At 39.2% G+C, this 19,392-nt stretch overlaps 1 protein-coding gene across 1 annotated transcript; it reads right to left on the bottom strand.

Moving 5' to 3' along the window:
- Nucleotides 1–287: 287 nt before the first annotated feature.
- Nucleotides 288–18,999, bottom strand: LOC109984295 (plastin-3). The gene is made up of 16 exons (XM_020634390.3): nucleotides 18,879–18,999; nucleotides 11,572–11,640; nucleotides 10,475–10,626; nucleotides 9,988–10,117; nucleotides 9,761–9,893; nucleotides 9,480–9,561; nucleotides 7,902–8,067; nucleotides 7,625–7,764; nucleotides 7,129–7,224; nucleotides 6,584–6,770; nucleotides 6,388–6,466; nucleotides 5,729–5,843; nucleotides 5,420–5,553; nucleotides 4,300–4,417; nucleotides 2,920–3,044; nucleotides 288–2,253 (listed from the first exon to the last, which is right to left on the bottom strand). Exons 2-16 carry the CDS (start codon nucleotides 11,630–11,632, stop codon nucleotides 2,121–2,123), a joined length of 1,851 nt encoding a protein of 616 aa, XP_020490046.2. The 5' UTR covers nucleotides 11,633–11,640; nucleotides 18,879–18,999; the 3' UTR covers nucleotides 288–2,120.
- Nucleotides 19,000–19,392: the final 393 nt, after the last annotated feature.

The raw sequence follows: 19,392 nt of genomic DNA, 5'->3' as shown, positions 1-19,392 counted from the left end.
AGACTTTAAAAAGAATTCAGCTGAATTAGCTATGGCTGTTTCTATCAGGTTAACCATCTTTTTCAAGTTTGGTGTGTTCAGCTTTCAATGAAACCATATCGAAAAGATACCGCTGCAGAAACTTTTAAAGTGTAATCATCATCATTGTTCTTTAAATGGAAGCTTTGACTTCAGATCACTTTAGGGTGCGTTAAGGATTTCTTTTGATTCAAATTCTGTACAAATGAAGTTGACTTGACATTAGTGGTCTGAAATATTTCCAGGTGTTAAAATAAATGAGACACGGAGAGATTTTTATGCGGTTTATTTAAGTGTCTAATACCAGAGAGTTGAGTTATGATAGTTGACAGGGACATGCTTCAGGTTTTCTGCACAAATCAAGTCTTTCTTAGGAGTAAAAGAAATCCTCAGAAAGGGGGAAAAAACATTTTGTGATTAAAAGACCTTTGAAATGAAACTGCACATCTGATCGATTAATGGATAAATAGGAATCTCTCAGATATGAATGGATTCATGTCAGATTTATGGAGTACATGCATGATTTAAGACAATGAAGAATTACCAGTTTTATGAGCTAATGTTAATAATAAGACATTTCCATTTGATGGTGTTGATGCTGCTGAGTCAGTTTTACGGGATGTTTGCCACCTTGAAAGTCCTTCGAGATGATCCACTACATATACTCAAACATATCCCTTATGTTATATCCTCAATAATTTTCCTCATAATAGTCCCTTAACATCTCATTATGATTCCTTTCTGATGAGCACAAATGCACAAGTTAATCAACTAAAAAGATTGGAAAATTAAGGTATTTAGTTAAATGGTTTCAAGTACAAAGCCATAAAATGCCTTTGACGTAGCACAGCTTTGGTCATATATTTAAGAAAGGCGTAAAGGTATTCGTGAAGATAATCGTTTTATTGCTTAAGGGAAATAAGCACTCATACAGTACACAGGTGGGCACAGGTAGGATAGAGCAGACATGAGTGTATCATCAGGAAGAGAGCTTTAGGGAAGCCTGAGGGGATAATGTGAGAACACAGAGGCAAGACTTCAGAAATATTGGACCAAATACTAGAAAAAATAACTTAAATGTTTGTAAAGAACTGTAAATGTCACCACGTAAAGGTTTTGTTTGATATTAAAGGTCACATACATTCTCCTTTTTCAACGAGTTTAAATAAGTCTCAGAGCTCCCCCACAACATGTCTGTGAAGTTTCTTGTTATAGATCAACTCTGATGCTGTATTTGATTTTGTCTATAAACCCCTCCATTTTAGCCCTGCTCAGAACAGTCTGTTTCTGTGCCTGTAGCTTTAAATGTAAATGAGCTGTGTTTGACCACGCCCCTCTCTGGACAGGCTTGGGCTTTTCGCACCATGTCCTTTGGTTTACACTAAAAAGGCAGACTCAGAGGGCAAGAACAAACACCCAGTTGTGTCACCCACCTGGGGGAGGGGTTACTGCCCTTTGTGATGTCATGAAGGTAAAATCGACAAACGGCCTGTTTGAACACATTTTCCACACAAGTAAGAGAAGGCAAAACATTAAATGTCATAATTAGAGGGGTTTGTAGAAAAGCTAAATAACACATTTGAGTGTTACATAGCCATTGTAAAGTGTATTTTGCACAATATGTGACCTTTAAGGGGGCATTATTAAGTTTCTCCATTCAAAATAAACAGAATACACTTAGGGTCACAGGCAGGAAGAAGTCAATCCCAGAATGCACTGGGCAGACCCTGGACTATCTCTTAACCAGTATGGAGAGCTGAGGCTTTGTTGTTGTGACACTGTCATTCACTCAAGCTCAGAAGTTTCCTGATGTAAAACTGTAAAACCAAAAACCCCTGAGGTAAGACTTATGTCCCACTTCAATGCTAACTGTCTAATCGTCTGCAAAACACAAGCTCCATGAACTAAAGCTTGTGTATGTACCAACAAATGTTTATTGCCGTTTCTAAAAGTTAAATGTGTTATAGATGCAATAAAGCGACACTTCTGTGTATCCCGAACCAGAAAAGCTGCAACACAACTATGTTGTACAGCTATGTTCACTCTCTTCATGTGTCATCCAATCAAACGGGCAGGGGGAGAGGGGGGTGGGGGTGGGGGGGTTACGCTCGCTTCATGCCTCTCCCCATCAAGCAGGCGAAGATGGTCATCACCATTTTCTGGTTGATCTCCACCAAGTCTTCAGGGAGAGCGTAGACTTTTGCCCCAATCTTCCTCGCCATGGAAACAGCGTACCTGGAGAAGAACAGGGTCATCATTAGGGTGCCATTTAAAAGACACAAGAAATACCCCTTATCTTCTTCCTCCATTTGTCTGGTTTCCCTCCACTTTTGATTGGCCTCACCAGTTTCCCCTGTATCTTGTTTGTTACACCTGTTTTCAATCCCTCCTAGTCTATTTAGTGCCTGTGTGCTTTCTCGTCATATGTTAAACGTCCCTCGTGTTCAGTACTTTTTTAGGTTAAAGTTTTGTTAGACATTTAAGGATTCTTTTTTAGACTCCTGAACAAGTGAGCTTTTTTTTGCCTTTAGTTTCATTAAACCTTTTTTGAGTTCTGTATTTGAGATCTTTTCCTTTGTTGAAATATTCAGAACTTTGCCAGTAATAGCTGTAACCAATGTCAATATTAGAGCCCGACCATTATGTGATTTTTAAGACCAAAAACAGATACTGGGAGTGACTCTGGGAGGGAGGTGGTTATGTATATGGGGGCTAATTTTCAAAAATTTAAGCTTGAATTAAAAAATAATTTAGAAAAACGAATGATAATTAAAATAATATTATCAGCAGTTAAACTTTAAGTTAAAGTTTGCTATGAGACATTTTGAAACATCTAAATATATCTTTCAGTTTATTATCATCTTTGAGCATGTAGTAAGAGAGAAGTTTGTAGGTGATTACTTGGCATTGTCCAGTTTGTCTTCGTCTGACAGATTTTCTGTTTTAACCAGCTCGAAGTTCACACTCTTTGGCTGAATGGCATCGATCAAGTCGAGCACAGGCATGCTGGTACCGATGGATTTGTCCTGAGAGGAGACACAGACACAAACATTATACATGTATACAATGAGGCTGTTAACATTTTTAATACTTTAAATACTTTGACACTCAGTTTTAAATGATACAATCTCTGTTGTTCTTCTTAAAAGATAGAATCTAAAAGTAACACAGCTTTAAATTAAATTATAAATGTAGTCGATTTTCAACTCAAAACAAGATGTACATGTATTTGTCCAATTTCAATAAAGGCATAAAAAGCCCAAAAACAAACCTTAAAAAAGTTTATTAGTTTTTAAGGCACTACATGGCCTTCCACCATGTGCACCACATCTCAGAGATGCTTTTAGTTTATGAACCAGACAGCCCCTCAGATCCTCCTTACTATGTGATGTGCATCCTAGAATATCTTGGTTATGTATTTACTGTCTTGTTTATTACTGATGTCCTTAAACTGTGTTTCTCATCTTGCCCTCTTAGTGTCATTACTCAATGAGACCACACGAGGGTGTCAGCGTGCCAGCGCTCATCTTTGTCATGTACTGAATGGTTTTGTGGTCTCTGACATCCTCCGTCTGTTGATTGTAAATGTTTGTATGGTCTGGGTGGGATGAATCAAGTCTAACTACTCTTTGTGCAGTCTGAGGTAAATGAGCAAAAACTTGACTTGGATTAAGACATAATTAAAAATCATTTCAGTATTTCATCAAAATGTTCTTCTTTTAATACTCAAGTGTATCAATACTTTCAGAAGACCCCTGATAGACGTCAAACATTTATGACGGAGGATGGAATTTATTTTGATATAAGGAAAGGCTGACAATTTATAAAAGTATGATACAGCACTTGTGTTGTTGTACTCAAGATTGATCTGAAGGTCTGGATCTCGTCTTGGAAACGAAAGCATTTTTACTCTGTCTTGTCTCGGTCCCAGACTGGGTGGACTCCGGATTTTAAATACAGACCGGTCAAGACCACCACTGAGAGGCTATCCACAGCATTACTGTGAAAAGAAGGAAAGCATCCCTTTCTAAAACAACGTATAACTTTAATTCAATTGGACTTTTATCGCCTGGTTTCGTCCACAACCTTCCCGATGTTACAGTCATAGTGAGTGACACGCCCGCTGCACACAAGATGATGATTTTCAGTGACATTTATGGTCTTGGTCTTGTCTCGGAGCACTCTGGTCTCGGGTATGTCTTGGCCTCGGTTAGGGTGGTCTTCACCACAACACTGTATAGCACAAAGGAAGTGTTGTGTTTTGAACTCTATTAAACTCACCTTAAAGCTTCTGATTGAGGAACTCTTGCCGCTCTCAGACAGAGTTTTGTTGACCCAGGAAATGATCAGATCATCTCCTGCAGCATCTCCCAGGTCTTCAAGAATATTTAGAGTGTACCTGCATGCAGATTATAAGACAAGCATTAGGAATATAACCAATTCAATCTTTTGTATAAACAGTATGTATACATTAAACAGCCTATACTTCTTGTGAAAGTGACTTCAGCTTGAAATTCCTCTGGACACGACAATGTGTAGCTTTTTATCTAACATTTGGGAACAGCGCCCTCTTTCTGCAATCTGCTGTACACTAACTCAACTTTAAAGGACTGTGGCTAGATGCTGGGTGGATTCAAATTGTCCCTCCTATTCCCTTTCACTATCCACTTTACCTTAACCCCAGGGAAAACATCATGAGGTTAAGGAAAGATGTTAAGAGAATTCCTAAAGGACACTAGGCGACGTAATTATGAGACGGCGGAGGTTAATGACGTGGGTCTGACGCGGTGAAACTACAATGTTCTGAAAATGGACTACTAAAAGCCCATGTAACAAACATTCCCCTGTGCCTGCTTACCGGTGAAATAATCCTAATTACCACAATGAATTAAAATAAAAGGAATAAAGGTTACCAGGCTACTTCACTTTGATCGTTTTACAACATCAGCATTACGTTCACAGTTCACCTATTGGTTTAACATTGCTGAAAGTTGTTCAAGGTATATTATTGAGATGGTAACTTGCATGATCTGCGTCCCTTTTCGGTCATTGTTAGTTTTCTTTTTTATTAACAAAGTTTTATATGACAATTTCTCGAAGGAATCAACATCAAATAACAGCAAGGCATCTACACTAAACATACAAGAATATTTAAAAGCAATGTTCAGCTTCTTTACTAACACAAAATAAAAATAAAGAAAATAAATACAAAGGCAGTAACAAATTATAAAGTTAAAGTCGAATCAATAAATAAACCAAATGCAGATTGTCTCCGCGTTGCTCCTCCAACAGATCTCAGTCCGTACTGAAATATTTACAGTCTGTGGTCCTTACATGGTCATCGCTAGTTTTCGTGAACGATCTAATCAAGGTAATTTTTCTAATTTAGGGCCTACATTACCTCCTCATCAGCTGCCACACCAGCGCCAAAGTTAGAGTTGCATTTCCATCATAGAGATCCTGTCCAGCTATTCCCACCAGCGAGAAACCAGCCTCTTCCTTACCCAGCTTCACGGCATAGTTACAGTTCTCTATCTGTTGTGCACACAAACAGACAAAGTTAGAAGACTACACAGTGGGAAAAGTCAGGTTTTTTTTTTTTTTTTTTTTTAAACACACTGATAGCAGAGGTTTCTATCAGTCGAGTCCATCAGAAGTAACTAATCCCATTCATACACATTCAAATGTTAATGTTTTCTTTTTATTCTACCTTTTTTAAATGCCCCACTACAGGTTTGAATGGAGGTTGGTTGACTGCCTCCCAGTTCACTGGCACCTTGATCCTTTCATACAGCTGGAGAATAACCATGGCATCCTGCAGATCACTACAAAAACACACAAATTCAGACAGGTTTTTTCAAACAGAGAATCATGCACCAGTAAACATAACGACACTATTAGAGCTTTCACACTTAAAAGTAAACTGCTAAAAAAAGTCCTGATATTCCCAGGAGGAGCTGATTTTTTCCCTCGGGCTTCACTCAGACTTTCTCCTGACAGGGCCCAAGATTTCTTTCTGCAGCAAGTGCGAGTGAGCCAATGTGAGAACGCAGCAGGATATTCACCTTGAGCAACTGGGAAGGGAGAGTGACGTTTATTAACTGTGAGTGGAGTGCATAGAGCGTCTGCATGTGACCGCTATGGCCTCCAAACACGTAATGAATCAGCTGCATCATGTTTCCTGTATTACTGTATGTTTGCCTCCGCTCTTTTGCTGATATTGTGATTCCATTGACAGGGATAGTCTCCCACTGTGAGGAGCATGTGTGAACAGCCAGGTCGGGAGAATCTCTGGAGCGGTCCTCCTGAAATTATCTAGAGGTTTTCAGGAGTGCATATGTGAAAACCACTTTTGTGAGAGATACTGACCCGTAGATACGGTGAACAAATGGATTGACTCCAAGAGAGTTCATCCAGTTCCTGAAGGTTCTCTCCTCCCGGGTCTCACCTTCACAAAACAACACAATAACAGAGATTTAACCACTTAAGAAAAACATATTTCTTCACATATTATGGATGTAGTTTAAGTACGTCTAAAAAAGGGGGGAAATTCCTCTGTTCTTACTCTCCAGATTCCAGTCTTGGTTCTCTGGTTTGGTGAGAGCTGGGTGTTTGTTGAAGAGTGTGGCTACAAAGGCCATGTTCAGCTTCGAGTTTCCACCCACTACATCAGTAGCAGTTACGAACTGGCGGCAGCCGAGGCGGTCAGCCTGCTTGAGCATGCACTCTGCTCTCTTTGAGAGATCCTTCTCCTGATGGCACACAGGGACAAAAAATAAATAAAAAAAACATGTTGGTAGAAAAACAGGCTCTGCTGTGTTGGATAATACATTCTCTGACAACAACAAAAATATCCCTCATTGATTTCAGTGGAACTACTCGTGTGAAAAGTGTTATAACCAAAGTTGAAGAGCCTAAGTATTTTAAACACTTGTATCATTAGTGGGACCAACAGCTGGTTTAAATACAAAACATATCTACGGTGTAATGTCTTTCTAAGAGAATTCTAATGAAATAGAAAATTAAAAAGACCAGAGGAATCAAGCAAGTGCATGAAACTAAAATGTATAGCTGCATATTACAGGTGTAACTATTGATAAATCAACATACGTAAAGACCAGTCATGTCGATCTCAACCCGTGGAGCATCCTCTTTGCTTCCATCTGGTGCAATCTGCTCGAGCAGGTGGAAGTACGCCTTGGAGTCCTGCACAGACAGAGAGAGAGAGAGAGAGAGAGAGAGAGAGAGAGAGAGAGAGAGAGAGAGAGAGAGAGAGAGAGAGAGAGAGAGAGAGAGAGAGAGAGAGAGAGAGAGAGAGAGAGAGAGAGAGAGAGAGAGAGAGACCACAATGATGACTACACTGCATCAGAAATGTCAAGTTCATTCTCCAACAGATTGATTTAAAGCTATTACATCAGGGGTTAAATATGTAGTTAATAAATCATACTGAATACAGTAGATACTGTAAATGACACTTCAAATGAACAAGCAAAGAGCACTCTGCTAACTAACAGAGACATGATCTTTTAATCCAAGTAAGGGGTTAGAAGTGAATTTGTTTCGCAGTGGTTTTAGAGTGAAAGGCATCACACTCCCATTTTCTCACCTTAACATCTCCAGAAAAGTTTGTTAAGGTCATGCCCACTTTCTTCAGATGGAAATTTGCCCAACGCAGCAGCAGCTCCTCAGGACTGAGCTTCATCAAGTCCTCCAGAGTCTCCCCTTCCTCCAACAACGCTGCTAAAGCTGAAGACAGAAGCACGAGCCAGAGTCCAGTTTGTGAGCACAGAACTGAGATTTCTTCTGTCATGTGTTTGATGAAACCACCTAACATGCTATGGTTTTCTGCTCTGTGTGTCAGGTGAGATTCGGTTGGTTCATACCTTCATTACGGCTCAGCTCGATATCCGCAAACAGTCCGATCTTAATGATCTGCCAGAGGAGGCCGAGCACCAGGTGAGGTTTTCCCTCCTTCAGATCTTGAGCTCCAATATTAACAACTTGGCAGCCGATGGCCGAAGCTGAATTCAGGGCCAAGTTCAGATTCTCCTGTTGAGGGACAATAAGGTAGGACGTGCAAGAAGAAATCATTAAGTTAAGTTTTCAAATTCTTGACAAAGGCTAATATGGCCAAATTCATGCACTATAATGGTTATATGTATCTGAGATCAGGGCTTCTTCATGTTTACATTTCTTTTCAGACTAATTGTGAGACACTTCAGACTATATTTTACATCAGAGAACAACAGGCGAGTAGTTGTTCAAAATCTGTAAACATGTGGGTCCAATTTGACCTTTGTTAGATGCTAAAGCTAACCGAGCTTTATATTTGAAGCAAGCCTTGAACACTTGCACCCAGCTTTTGTGGGTGTTAAGTCCATGCTCCTAACAGAAAGCTGTACTATGTTCTACATCTGTGATTATGTCAACTCACACTAGAGGAAAAAACAACAGGACATGGGGAGTGACAAAACACATGTAAATACATATGACATAAAATAAATAAATATGTGACAATTTTTGCTTTTAAATGGACTATCACAAGATGAGACAGCAGGCCCCTAGGATATGATTTAAATCAATGTCTACACATTCAATCAGTACTGTTAGCGCTAGCCTCCTGGCTAACAGGAGCTTCTGTCAGCCTTTGGAGCCGACTGAAATAAGTTTGTTAACATAATCTTGTTGGGGTCAAATGTCCTGCTCCCTCTTTTTTTCCCCCGCTTTCTCTTCCGGCATCCTCACTGTGCAGCTCCTGGAGTGGCTACACTGATTCCCACATAACTGGCGTAACGGTTCACGTCGGAAACATTTAAAAAAAAAAAAAAAGAGGCTCATATCACTTTAAGAGGAGGGGGTTTACACTTTGAAAAAGGCTACATTTTAGTGACGCAACAATACGCAAATAAAATGTGCTTTTGAGGTTGTCGTGAGTATTTAGGTGTAAAATTAAATATGTGGTCATCGTCGCTTGAACCGCCAATGGCCCTCAACACCCTCTCTTGTGCAGCAGCTTCTTCTCACGCTGATCGTTACATCATCACGTGAAGAGCCTTAATTAGTGATTGGATGCGCCTGGGGAGGTCACCACATGTAGAGAAACTGAACATGCATGTCTCACTTTGCACTGAATAATGTCAGAGATGGATTGAAATGTCAGCATAACTAGTTTTTTTTCTCTTCAGCCTGACTATTATTCAGTAATATTCTTCATGTAGTGTTTGTGGAACAATTTTCTCCTCAGTGTTACACCTTAGGAGATCTCATAAGGGCTAAGACTCTTTGTGAATAACTTTCACCGTCACTAGATCAAGGATCTAGTCCTAACTTTGAGGGGAAATTCTTAATTCCACTATATTTCACTGGGGAAATGTTAAATCACTCTACTCATGGCATATTGAACTGTTTTACTAGTTCACTTCCTCTCAACTACCTGCTAATTTAACCAGCAGCTTTCTAACCTGAGTGGTGAAAGCCGTGAGTTTCTTCTTATTGATGGTTCTCTCGTCGATGGTGTCAGGAACTGAGAGGTTGATGAGTTTGCTGCAAAAAACATGAGACAAATATATCAGCACAATAAATGAATTCAAGGCTTTAAAAACAGACCGAAACAATCGAGCTGAAGACGAAAGTATAGATGTATAAAGAATATATGAATGATACATTAACTGGTAAAAATACTTCTTATACACTTTGCTGTTACGTTGAAGAGCTTCTTCTGATTTGTGCTGTAAGCGTTTACCAAAGTACGATGCCGTCGGCCACTGCTGTGAACAGAGCTTTAGTGTTGGGGTCGATAGGCAGGATGTTTTGACAGTCTGGATCCTTCTCCAGAGAAGAGCTGATGTAGTTTGCGAAGGCATAGCGCTCCTGCTCTGAAGAACAGAGTCGAGTCACATCGTCAGATTCCTTCGGTCATGAATATAACCACAGCTGATCCTGATTTAGTGCCAGTAGAGCTTTACTAACCAGATATTGAATGTTGGGTTCCTTCACTGGAGATCTCACTTGTGCCCCCGATGGCGACAATGCCTTCTTTCTTGTTGAGAGCTTTTCTGAATTCCTTGGCCTTGGAGTCGTTCTTCAAATCCTTGAAGATCTGAAAGTGCATAAAGTTAATTGTAAATTTGTAAATTGAGCTATTACATTTTTTGGTTTAACAGGTCATAGGTTAGGTTAGGCGTCAGCACAGCACAGGGCAAATGGGCCTAGTGTGAGTGCACCCTTACTCACCAAATGAGTTAGTTTAAAAATCAAGAAGTTTCACTGATGGTACACTAACATTCAATTATTCTTAATAACCTAGTCAGTGAGTAAACCAGCTAATTTGGACATTGAACATCAGTCAGCAATTAAGTTGTGACAGTACTCAGAACACATTAAATGGATAGTAAGTAAACTGTTAGTAAAGTTGTGAACTAGTGAAGTTGTTAGTTAGTCAGTTAGTGTTACCTACAGTCGTGAACTCTTCAAGGTCGATGTGGCTGTCGTTGTTTTTGTCCAGCTTCTGGATGAGTTCTCGGATCTGGTATCCGGGCATAGAACAGCCCACCTCACTGAACAGATTTCCGAGTTCAGAGGCGCAGATGTACCCATTACCATCCAAATCTAGAGATGTGTTGTGGAAGCGAGCGAGAGAGGGGGAGAAGGGTTAGCTGAAAGGTCAAATTAAAGCAATGATATAGCCCCCCCCTAGAAATCGGATTGGCTAACCCTGGTGCTATCCAAGAAATCCTAAACTGTGATTGGCTATTTACCCTGTCACAAGAAGGACTGATGTTAAAACAAAGGTATTTTTTGTAGTTTTCTTAACACATCAATGTAGCATTTTTTGGTACTTTAAATTGTAAGTGTGCAGGAGTTTGCATGCTAATTTTTAAGCACTTCAAATTGTGACTTTAACAGAAATCTTCTTTATGTGTCATGAATGTAAGCTAATGTTGCCATTATCTTGTTCTATAAAAGTAGATATGATTGGTGACGTAAGAAAGGATAAATGATATTTATTTGCGTTTGTGCCGCACCTCACACTTCAGGCCACCTCTGAATAACTCAGTGCCCCAGTTGGGCCAACCCAGTCAAAAAAGCCTAGACCCGCACCTGTTTATAGGAATAACTTTGCTCATATTGGGCTCAGCTTTGTCAAGTCTGCAAAAATTAAATCAAAAGTCAAGTTGCTTCAGGTTGTCCAATAAATTTACTAGGAGGAGTTCCTGCAACAACATTGTGGGAAGTCTAGGATCTAGTATTTTTGCTTATTTTCCAATACTGCCATCAGATCAGCAACAAGACCATTGAGCATGATTTTCAATTATCTCTGAGCAATAGCTGAAATACTGGATTTATCAAAGGCTTCATTTATTTCATAGATCACAAGAAAAACATCTGTCTGTCAGATGGTTCACACACGTACACTCTCTCACACACACACACACTGTAGCAGTCACCGTGCATATGAACATGTGTCGGTCAGCTGCTTCGCTGCACTTCAAACATGACGTTCATTTATAATTTTCTGAAATGTGTCTTAAATCTCAGCTCATTCTTACTCACCCACTTTCTGGAATCCCTCCCTGATCTCCTCCATCTCCTCGGCGCTGACGATCGTTGACATTCTGAATTCTATGAGACACAACAAAAGGAAACAAATGAAAATGCTGCTTTAAAAGGTACTGTTAAGCAATTACAGAAATCAGATATCTTTCTATTTTTAATGTTTAGGTGACTTCACAATTACTTAAATTATTAGAAGTGATCAAGTTTTTAAAAGTACTACATGTATCATTTTTAACAATGATAATGAACCATCAAATAACCTTTACCACAATTGATGGTAATAAATGGTAAATGGACTTGAGCTTGCATAACACTTTTCTAATCTGAGACCACTCAAGGCACTTTTACACCGCATGTCACATCTACACATTCACACACTGATGGTGGAGGTTTCTATATAAAGTGACCATCTGAAATAACTAATCCCATTCATACATATTCATACACCGCAGATGAAGCAGAAGGAGCAACTTCGGGTTGCGTGTCTTACCCATGGACACATATGACATGTGGCTGCAGGAGCTGGGGATTGAACCCCAAGCCTTCCGATTGAGAGATAACAGACTCTACCACACATAGCCACAGATAAAAGGCTTTAACTTTATAAAGTAAGTAAAACTTGTAATATTTAATATTTTTTTAAACACAAGTTACGCATCGCTTTCCCTACAAAATACTGCATAAACACCAAGCACAAAACAACAAACACAGAAGGTTTACACACCTACAGGACTAAAAAATATGTGCACATTTTAAAAGGACTAAGGAATGAGCCCTGAGGTACTTCATATAAATGTGATGGACACAGCCACACAATAAAAGGTTGCACAACTCAGCACAATACTCACATGTTTTTATTTGCATTTAAAAGAATAACACAGGCTAGTTGTTTGGTTTGGCATTTGTTTATTATAACTTTAAGTACACACAGTGGATTAATTTTGTCATTGTTTGTTTACTAAGTAAAGTAATAATAATTAATTGATCTTTTCTTTTGAGTTACCTGGCTCATGTGCTCTATTTCCTGGTTTGAAAAAGGGTGAGGCTGAGGGTGGAGCTTGGCTTTGTGGAAGAGGATCATACCAAGTGCTCAGACAGCATGGGGAGATCTGGGTTCCTTGGTGTTAACTTTTAGTTATTATGAGTGTAGGCCTCCCCTGTGTGTTGGTTTTGGTTTGGTCAGCTGGTTTAAATATCCCCCTCAGTTCTCGTTTTGTTAGGTCTGTTAGTTGAGTTCAAATCCTGTTCAGTAACAACAAATTGTCACAGTGATGCTATTTTGACCACTTTTGTGTCATGAAGTTACACTATTTAGTGGAAACTGTGTTTATTTCTAACATTTCTAACTATTTACCAAACATAACTCCACCTTAAATTGCCCTTCTGTGCTGTAATTGGCTTGTATATGCATGCTTTGATTTTCTGGTACCTGTTGCCAGATGGTTTCCTGTATTTATCCAAAGTGCAAATATCTGACAACATTAACCATGTAATGGTGAAGTTAACAACAATTTTCTACAATTCGTTTAGCAGAAGCTTTTATCCAAATCGATGAAAATCAGCACAGACGAGAAGTCTGGTTATAGTCTTAGGACCCTGTTGTGAAGGTCGGATCAGACAACTTTCATTGTCAGAGCGTACTGGGCAGGAAGGAGTATAGACCTGGATGACATAGGGAAGGAGGAGCTGTTCTTTATCGCTGTTTGTTAAGCGAGCAGCAGAGTTTTAAAGTTGATATTGAGAAGTAACTGGGAGCCAGTGTAAGGAGATAAACAGCAGAGTGACATTCTCTTTTTGGGGAGGTTGAAGACCAGTTTGATCATCAGGTTCAGGCACCAAAACAACTTGCTTAAGTTGAATAAGATTGTGAATTACGTTAATATATTAAGGAAGCATTGACTTCTGGTTTCACATTTTACATGATGAGAGATCTTCAGGTTGGAGGTCTTGTATTTGACCTGCTTGCTTTCCTAATCACTCAAACCAAAATATTACAAACAAATCACATAGCAGGAGTGTTGAATTTAGTGGGGCTCCATTAAAGAAAAACGACACATGCAACAAAAAAAGGTTTGTTACCTTAAGCTAACATTATCCAACATCAAAACCCCATATTAAACTGAGAAGTGTCTTACTGCCTACAAAAGTATGTATTCATTCATCCATGTAAAAACTTTAAAAGTATCTGTGACATTTTAGACATATACATAATTTCTTGAAAGTTTCTAGTTTAGTTTGAAAATCTTTTTTTTAAGTTCAGCACCCGTCTTACCACAGCAAAGCTGCACATATTTTGATCCTTATTCATAACTTCAGCATCTACGTGTTCGACACAGATTTGTAACATTGTATGGCCTGAGGCTCTTAAAGCCTGGTCCATGAGATACAAAAGTACAGGATGTTCAGTAATTCTCTGTTAAATGTCTGGTCAGCCTGGAGCCAATCTAAAATGTTCTGTCAGCACAGCTCAGTTCACTGACGCAGGAAACTAAATATCTTGATCTAAATGGTAAATGGACTGAGCTTGTATAGCACTTTTCTAGTCTTCTGACTACTCAAAGCACTTTTACACCGTAGGTCACACCTACACATTCACACCCTGATGGTGGAGACTGCTATGTAACGTGACCTTGTCTTGCCCAAGGACGTATCGAACATGTGGCTGCAGGAGCTGGACATCAAACCTGGTTGAGAGACGACCGACTCCACTAACAGAGCCACAGCCGCCTTGTGATGATAGCAACAATCTATCACAGAGCCTTTTAGTCTGACAACAAACAAGCCTGGAGACCCTTACATAACATCTCCAATGTTTTTGTGTATTTCCCTCTGGTACTATATGATAATGGGTTTTTGTTTTTGGCTGTTTATATCATTCACTTGCATAAACAATATAAATCATCCATCCATTATCAATACTGTTTTACCTGTCCAGGGTTGCGGGGGGGCTGGAGCCGATCCCAGCTGTCATTGGTCGAGAGGAAGGGTACACCCTGGACTTTTTGCCAGTCAGTCACATGGGCTGACATAAAGAGACAACCACCAATTTAGAGTCACCAATTACCCACGAGGAGAACATGCAAACTCCACACAGAGAGGCTCCTGTCCGATGGGGATTGAAACCAGGAACCTCCTCACTGTGAGGCAACAGCGCTATAACCACTGCACCAAAGTTCTGTACAGCCCAATAAAGATTCAACATTGCAAAACATTTGATCTGGTCTTTAGTTTGAAATATACAGCAGGGCAAACTATTCATACAGATGTATTACTGTCTTCTTGACCCTCAGGGCTTCCATAGACATCTCTCTAAATAGTCAGTGATTTTCTGCTTTAGTATTTTCACGACATTGGTCTCATCTTTCTACACTTTAGGTCAATTTTGGTTTGTCAGATTGACTGAAGACATTCTGTATTTTAGAAAAAAATTGGATTTAGGGAAAGCTTATTGTTTAAATCCACCAAATACTTGAATGAGGAAGTCATCGGTTTTAGCATGCAGATCAGTTTAATGACAGATAAATCCTCTTATGTCTGGAGTTAGGATGATGCTTTTAGGCGCAAACAGCAGAACGCTAAGCTAGGCAGCTTAATGTATCACACCAGATAACGTTATAGAAAATATTGGCCTAGATACACAGTTCCAGTAATAAGAGGTTGAGAGGATTCGTCTGTGCTGTGCATGATTTAGTCCGGAAGCTTTCTGAGAGCTCTAACGTCTCAAGATATGGCAACTTGATGTATTATACCAACAGATAATTGATCCTATTCTAGGAAGCTGAAGCCATTCGGACTAATCTTAGCTCTTACCATCATATAGAAAGAGAGAGCTCCTGTCTTGGCCGCTGAAACTGACAAAATCCCCTTTTTCCCCTAATAAGCCATCTAGTAAAATCAGATTCAATCAGGAGAACCAAATTCTCATCAAATCAGATCCAAGGAGATTAAAGATGCTTTTCATTCTTTAACCTGTGACCCGTTTTAACTCTCAGCTGTGCCATGATCGAGTTACAGCATAGTCATAAACAAATAGGCTACTCTTTGGCACCAGCATGCAAACAAACAGGTAGCACGAACAGCCAGACACGGATATACAGGTACATGAAGACAACCACAGGGACACTAATGGATCCAAACAGACACATTTGTTTGAGAAAATGAGGCATGACATACTGATCTGTTTTATGTGTTTCTATTGAGACGCCTTTCTTATAACACAAAACAGACTTAAATACACAGTTAAGACATTATCATCCTCATGATTACCACTTATAAAGGTACAAACCCCCCAAAATCTTTAGTTTTCAGGAAACTACAGGGCCCGACCGGTATGAATATGCTGCTTATTAGTCGTTATTGATTGCTCATTAGTACCTTAGTCACTTGACTTATGACTTCCGGGGCGCGGCCTGCTGCTCTCCATTTGTTTGTCTGTTTGAATTGTTTCTTAACTTTCCATCTTCCTGTCAGGTACATTCACCTGAGCTGAGGATTTACAAATAAACTCTCTAATATTGTGTCATCAGCAGGCAAAATAGTGGTCAAACCACAAAAACCTCTGTCTGACCTATTTACTGATAAGACGATAAAGAATCTTACAACATGACAACCATGGAATGAACTTTTTTACTACTTTTTTACTTCTACCTCATAAGGGTCACACTCAGCAAAGCATTTTAAGATCATCATTTATGTTCAACAACTTCCTTGTCTGAAACTTACTTTCAATTAGCAGTAATTAGGAGGGAAAACTCCTCTCAGTTAATCGCCTAATAATGACTAATAAGTAGCCAGCATGCTACTGATTAGCATGCTAACAAGCGACATGGTGAATATTGCGACCTTAATTTAAAGTGTTACCAAATATTTTTTATACCACCGTCAATTTCATAGGCACGTGGAGGAAGCTTTTTGTCAATGACATAAAGAAATGATAAAAAAGAACGTGCTTCTGAACGGCATTGGAATTTTTAAAAAGCTTTTAAAACAGCAACAGGAGTATATTCATATAGAACAGGAATTACACATCGATAGAAGAATTCAATGGTTGAACATAGACATGTGTGTGTGTGTGTGTGTGTGTGTGTGTGTGTGTGTGTGTGTGTGTGTCTGTTTGTGTTTCTTGATAAAGGCAGACTGACACAGGAGGAGTGATGGAGGGCAGACGGACTTATTCATTTACCCGGGATGGTGTTCATATCTTTTATAGATAAAGTATTTACAGTCAAAGGGCCATGACATTGTTGCAGGGGCGTCCAAAATTCTTGTGGGGCTAAGTTAGAGGGGGGTCTAGTTGTCCTTTAGCTGAATGATTATCATTCATGATCATTATTTCTCGACCAGTCCGGTAGTCTGAGGAAACCTCAGTTTGATTGTGAAATATTCCTAATTGCTGATTTTTTCCGATCTCTTCCATACTTAACATATTATTTATCATTGCTACATATATACAATAATATTTTTTTAATACTAAGATATGAGAAAAATCCTGTTCGATGAGGCCCCCCCACCCCTCCCAGTTTGAATGGGTGTGACGCCTCTGAGTCATGTTTTCATCATGTTAAGATCGCTATACTCTGGACAGGTGTATGGTCACTGATGAATGACGTCAGAAAAATGAATCAGTGTCAAAATGAAAGAGTTATTCTTTCTGTAGCCTAACTAATGAATTAATCAAATGAACACTGCCCTATTTTCTTTTGTGAATTTTGAATTTGAATATGAATTTTATTATTGTGTCATGCATTAGCATGCCCAGCCCACAAGGGCTTACAAGACACCAATATAAACACACAAACAGACAAATAGATGCCAAACAATACTAACAATATAAACCATCCTGGCGTTTCCTCCAGGCTTTAGTGACAAAAGAGGCCAACTTATAAACATTGAAAGTAAACATTCCATCCTGACATCGTCATTACTCCAAAACACTTGAGGGTCTCGAGCAAACATTTCATCAAAAAGAGGTACTCTCAGGTCCTCATAAAAGGGACAATACAAAAGAAAATGAGATTCACTCTCCACTTCTCCTAAATCACAAAGTTCACAAATTCTCTGTTCCTCTGGGATATTTTTAAATCTGCCAACTTCAAGTGCCAAGGGAAGGATTCCTGTCCTTAATTGAGCAACCAAAGATCTTTGATTTCTTGGTAAGTTTGCTTTAACATATAATTCGGTTCATAATTATGCTTTATTTGGACATATGTTTGTAATTTAGGTTTTAACAATATTTCATTTAACCATTTTTTATTGAATAAAACAAGTATGTGTTAAGACATGATTGCAAATACATTGTTTAATAACTATATTTTTACAGAACTGTTGGATAAAGGAAAGAAAAGTATTTTACTGCCACCAGGTGTCACTGCTCAAAGGAGAATAGACCTTGATTTTGATTTTGAGGGTTTTTACTTTGGTGTGTCCATTTTACAAATCTCTTTCAGGAGAGGTTGAGTCAAAGTCTGTTTAAGCCTTCATAATGAATATTAAACAATAGCAGAAAAAAACGTCATAAAATTATGTCTTTATTGCATTACAATAAATTTGTCAGTTAAGGAAATGCAAGGTTAAAAATGAACAAATATTGTTTATCCTCTCGCCAATCAGGGTTAGCTTTAGGGGTCAACCCAATTCAACCCTAACATCCAATTGAAACGCAGTCCCTCCTGCCTGGAATGGCTGGATACTGACAATAACACTGACTTTGTCTGAATGCCTTTGTTCTCCAGATTTAGATTCTGAGGATTCATTCATACAGCAATTCACGTGCAGAAAACTGAAGAGGTGTGTCCAGAACCTGGACCCCCGCGCGCACGCATACACGCGCGCGTGACGAGGCAATTAATTGTACCATTCATCCCGACACACACATGGCTGCTGTTCCCCTTTCATCACCATTGTTATTAAATGTGTCTGTCCATTGAGAAACAAAGCCAGCCCTCATACATGTGCTTGTATCGAACATTAAACGTAAACGAGACTTGATTTAGAACAGAGTGAGAATATAAGATACTTTATACTGTAGACTAATATGAAAAATAAATCTATTGTCTAATGGTACAAACAATCACTAAAAACTGTGCTCTCAATGCCCAAATCCAGAGTAAATGCCACTGTTTGCATAATTTTGTTGACCCATTTCTCTACAAATACCCTTAGTAGGGCTGTATAAATGTTTTATTTGCTGTATGGAGGAACAGCAGATGTGCCGCAGTGAATAATAAATTTCTTTTCTTTGGTTCAGTTTAACGCATGTCTGTCTCCCCTGAGAAAACGCCCCATACACTCCTTCTTCCTCTTACCTGAAGTCCGCTGGTGCAATTCAGTAAAATCTCCCGGGGAAAATAAATGAACCCCTGTGTCGGCCTCTCACTACACCTCTGTCCCGTTTTCTTCAGCAGACACCGCCCGGTAAGAAGAACCACCCCGCCCCTCTGCGCCACCCCTTCCCTAAACCAACCCTCCTCCGTCTTCCTCCCATCAGCAGCAGTCATGTCTGACTCACTGACCACTTAAGCTGGCAAGATAACATGAACATAATGAACAATACATGCTGCACAAATAAAGCGAGTGATTTAAAACATTTACTACAAATGCTCTTGTTTGAGCCTATTGTTATGATAATGATAACCAATCAGAATGCAGAAAAATATTCTATCCAAATAGCTTCATTTTATTGTTTGCAAATGTTGAGACAATTAGAAAATGGAGAATTTCAACAGAAAATGTCATATGACTTTACTATTTTTTGCAATCAAAAAATAGGGGGGGGGGTGTACCTGAATAAAACAAATGTCTATATTTTCATCCAGCCTA

This window comes from Labrus bergylta, chromosome 9 (genome assembly GCF_963930695.1).
Source record: "Labrus bergylta chromosome 9, fLabBer1.1, whole genome shotgun sequence".
In the NCBI taxonomy this organism is placed as follows: Eukaryota; Metazoa; Chordata; class Actinopteri; order Labriformes; family Labridae; genus Labrus; species Labrus bergylta.
This window is presented reverse-complemented; position numbering and strand designations above follow the sequence as displayed.

Bases quoted from the DNA above. Each gene is read 5' to 3' on its own strand.
- LOC109984295 (XM_020634390.3), bottom strand. From the start codon at position 11,632: ATGTCAACGATCGTCAGCGCCGAGGAGATGGAGGAGATCAGGGAGGGA. The intron at 9,894-9,987 runs GTTAGTAAAGCT...TCTGTTCTTCAG, and splicing joins AACCCAACATTCAATATCTG to AGCAGGAGCGCTATGCCTTC. The intron at 7,225-7,624 runs GTGAGAAAATGG...CTGTCTGTGCAG, and splicing joins ACTTTTCTGGAGATGTTAAG to GACTCCAAGGCGTACTTCCA.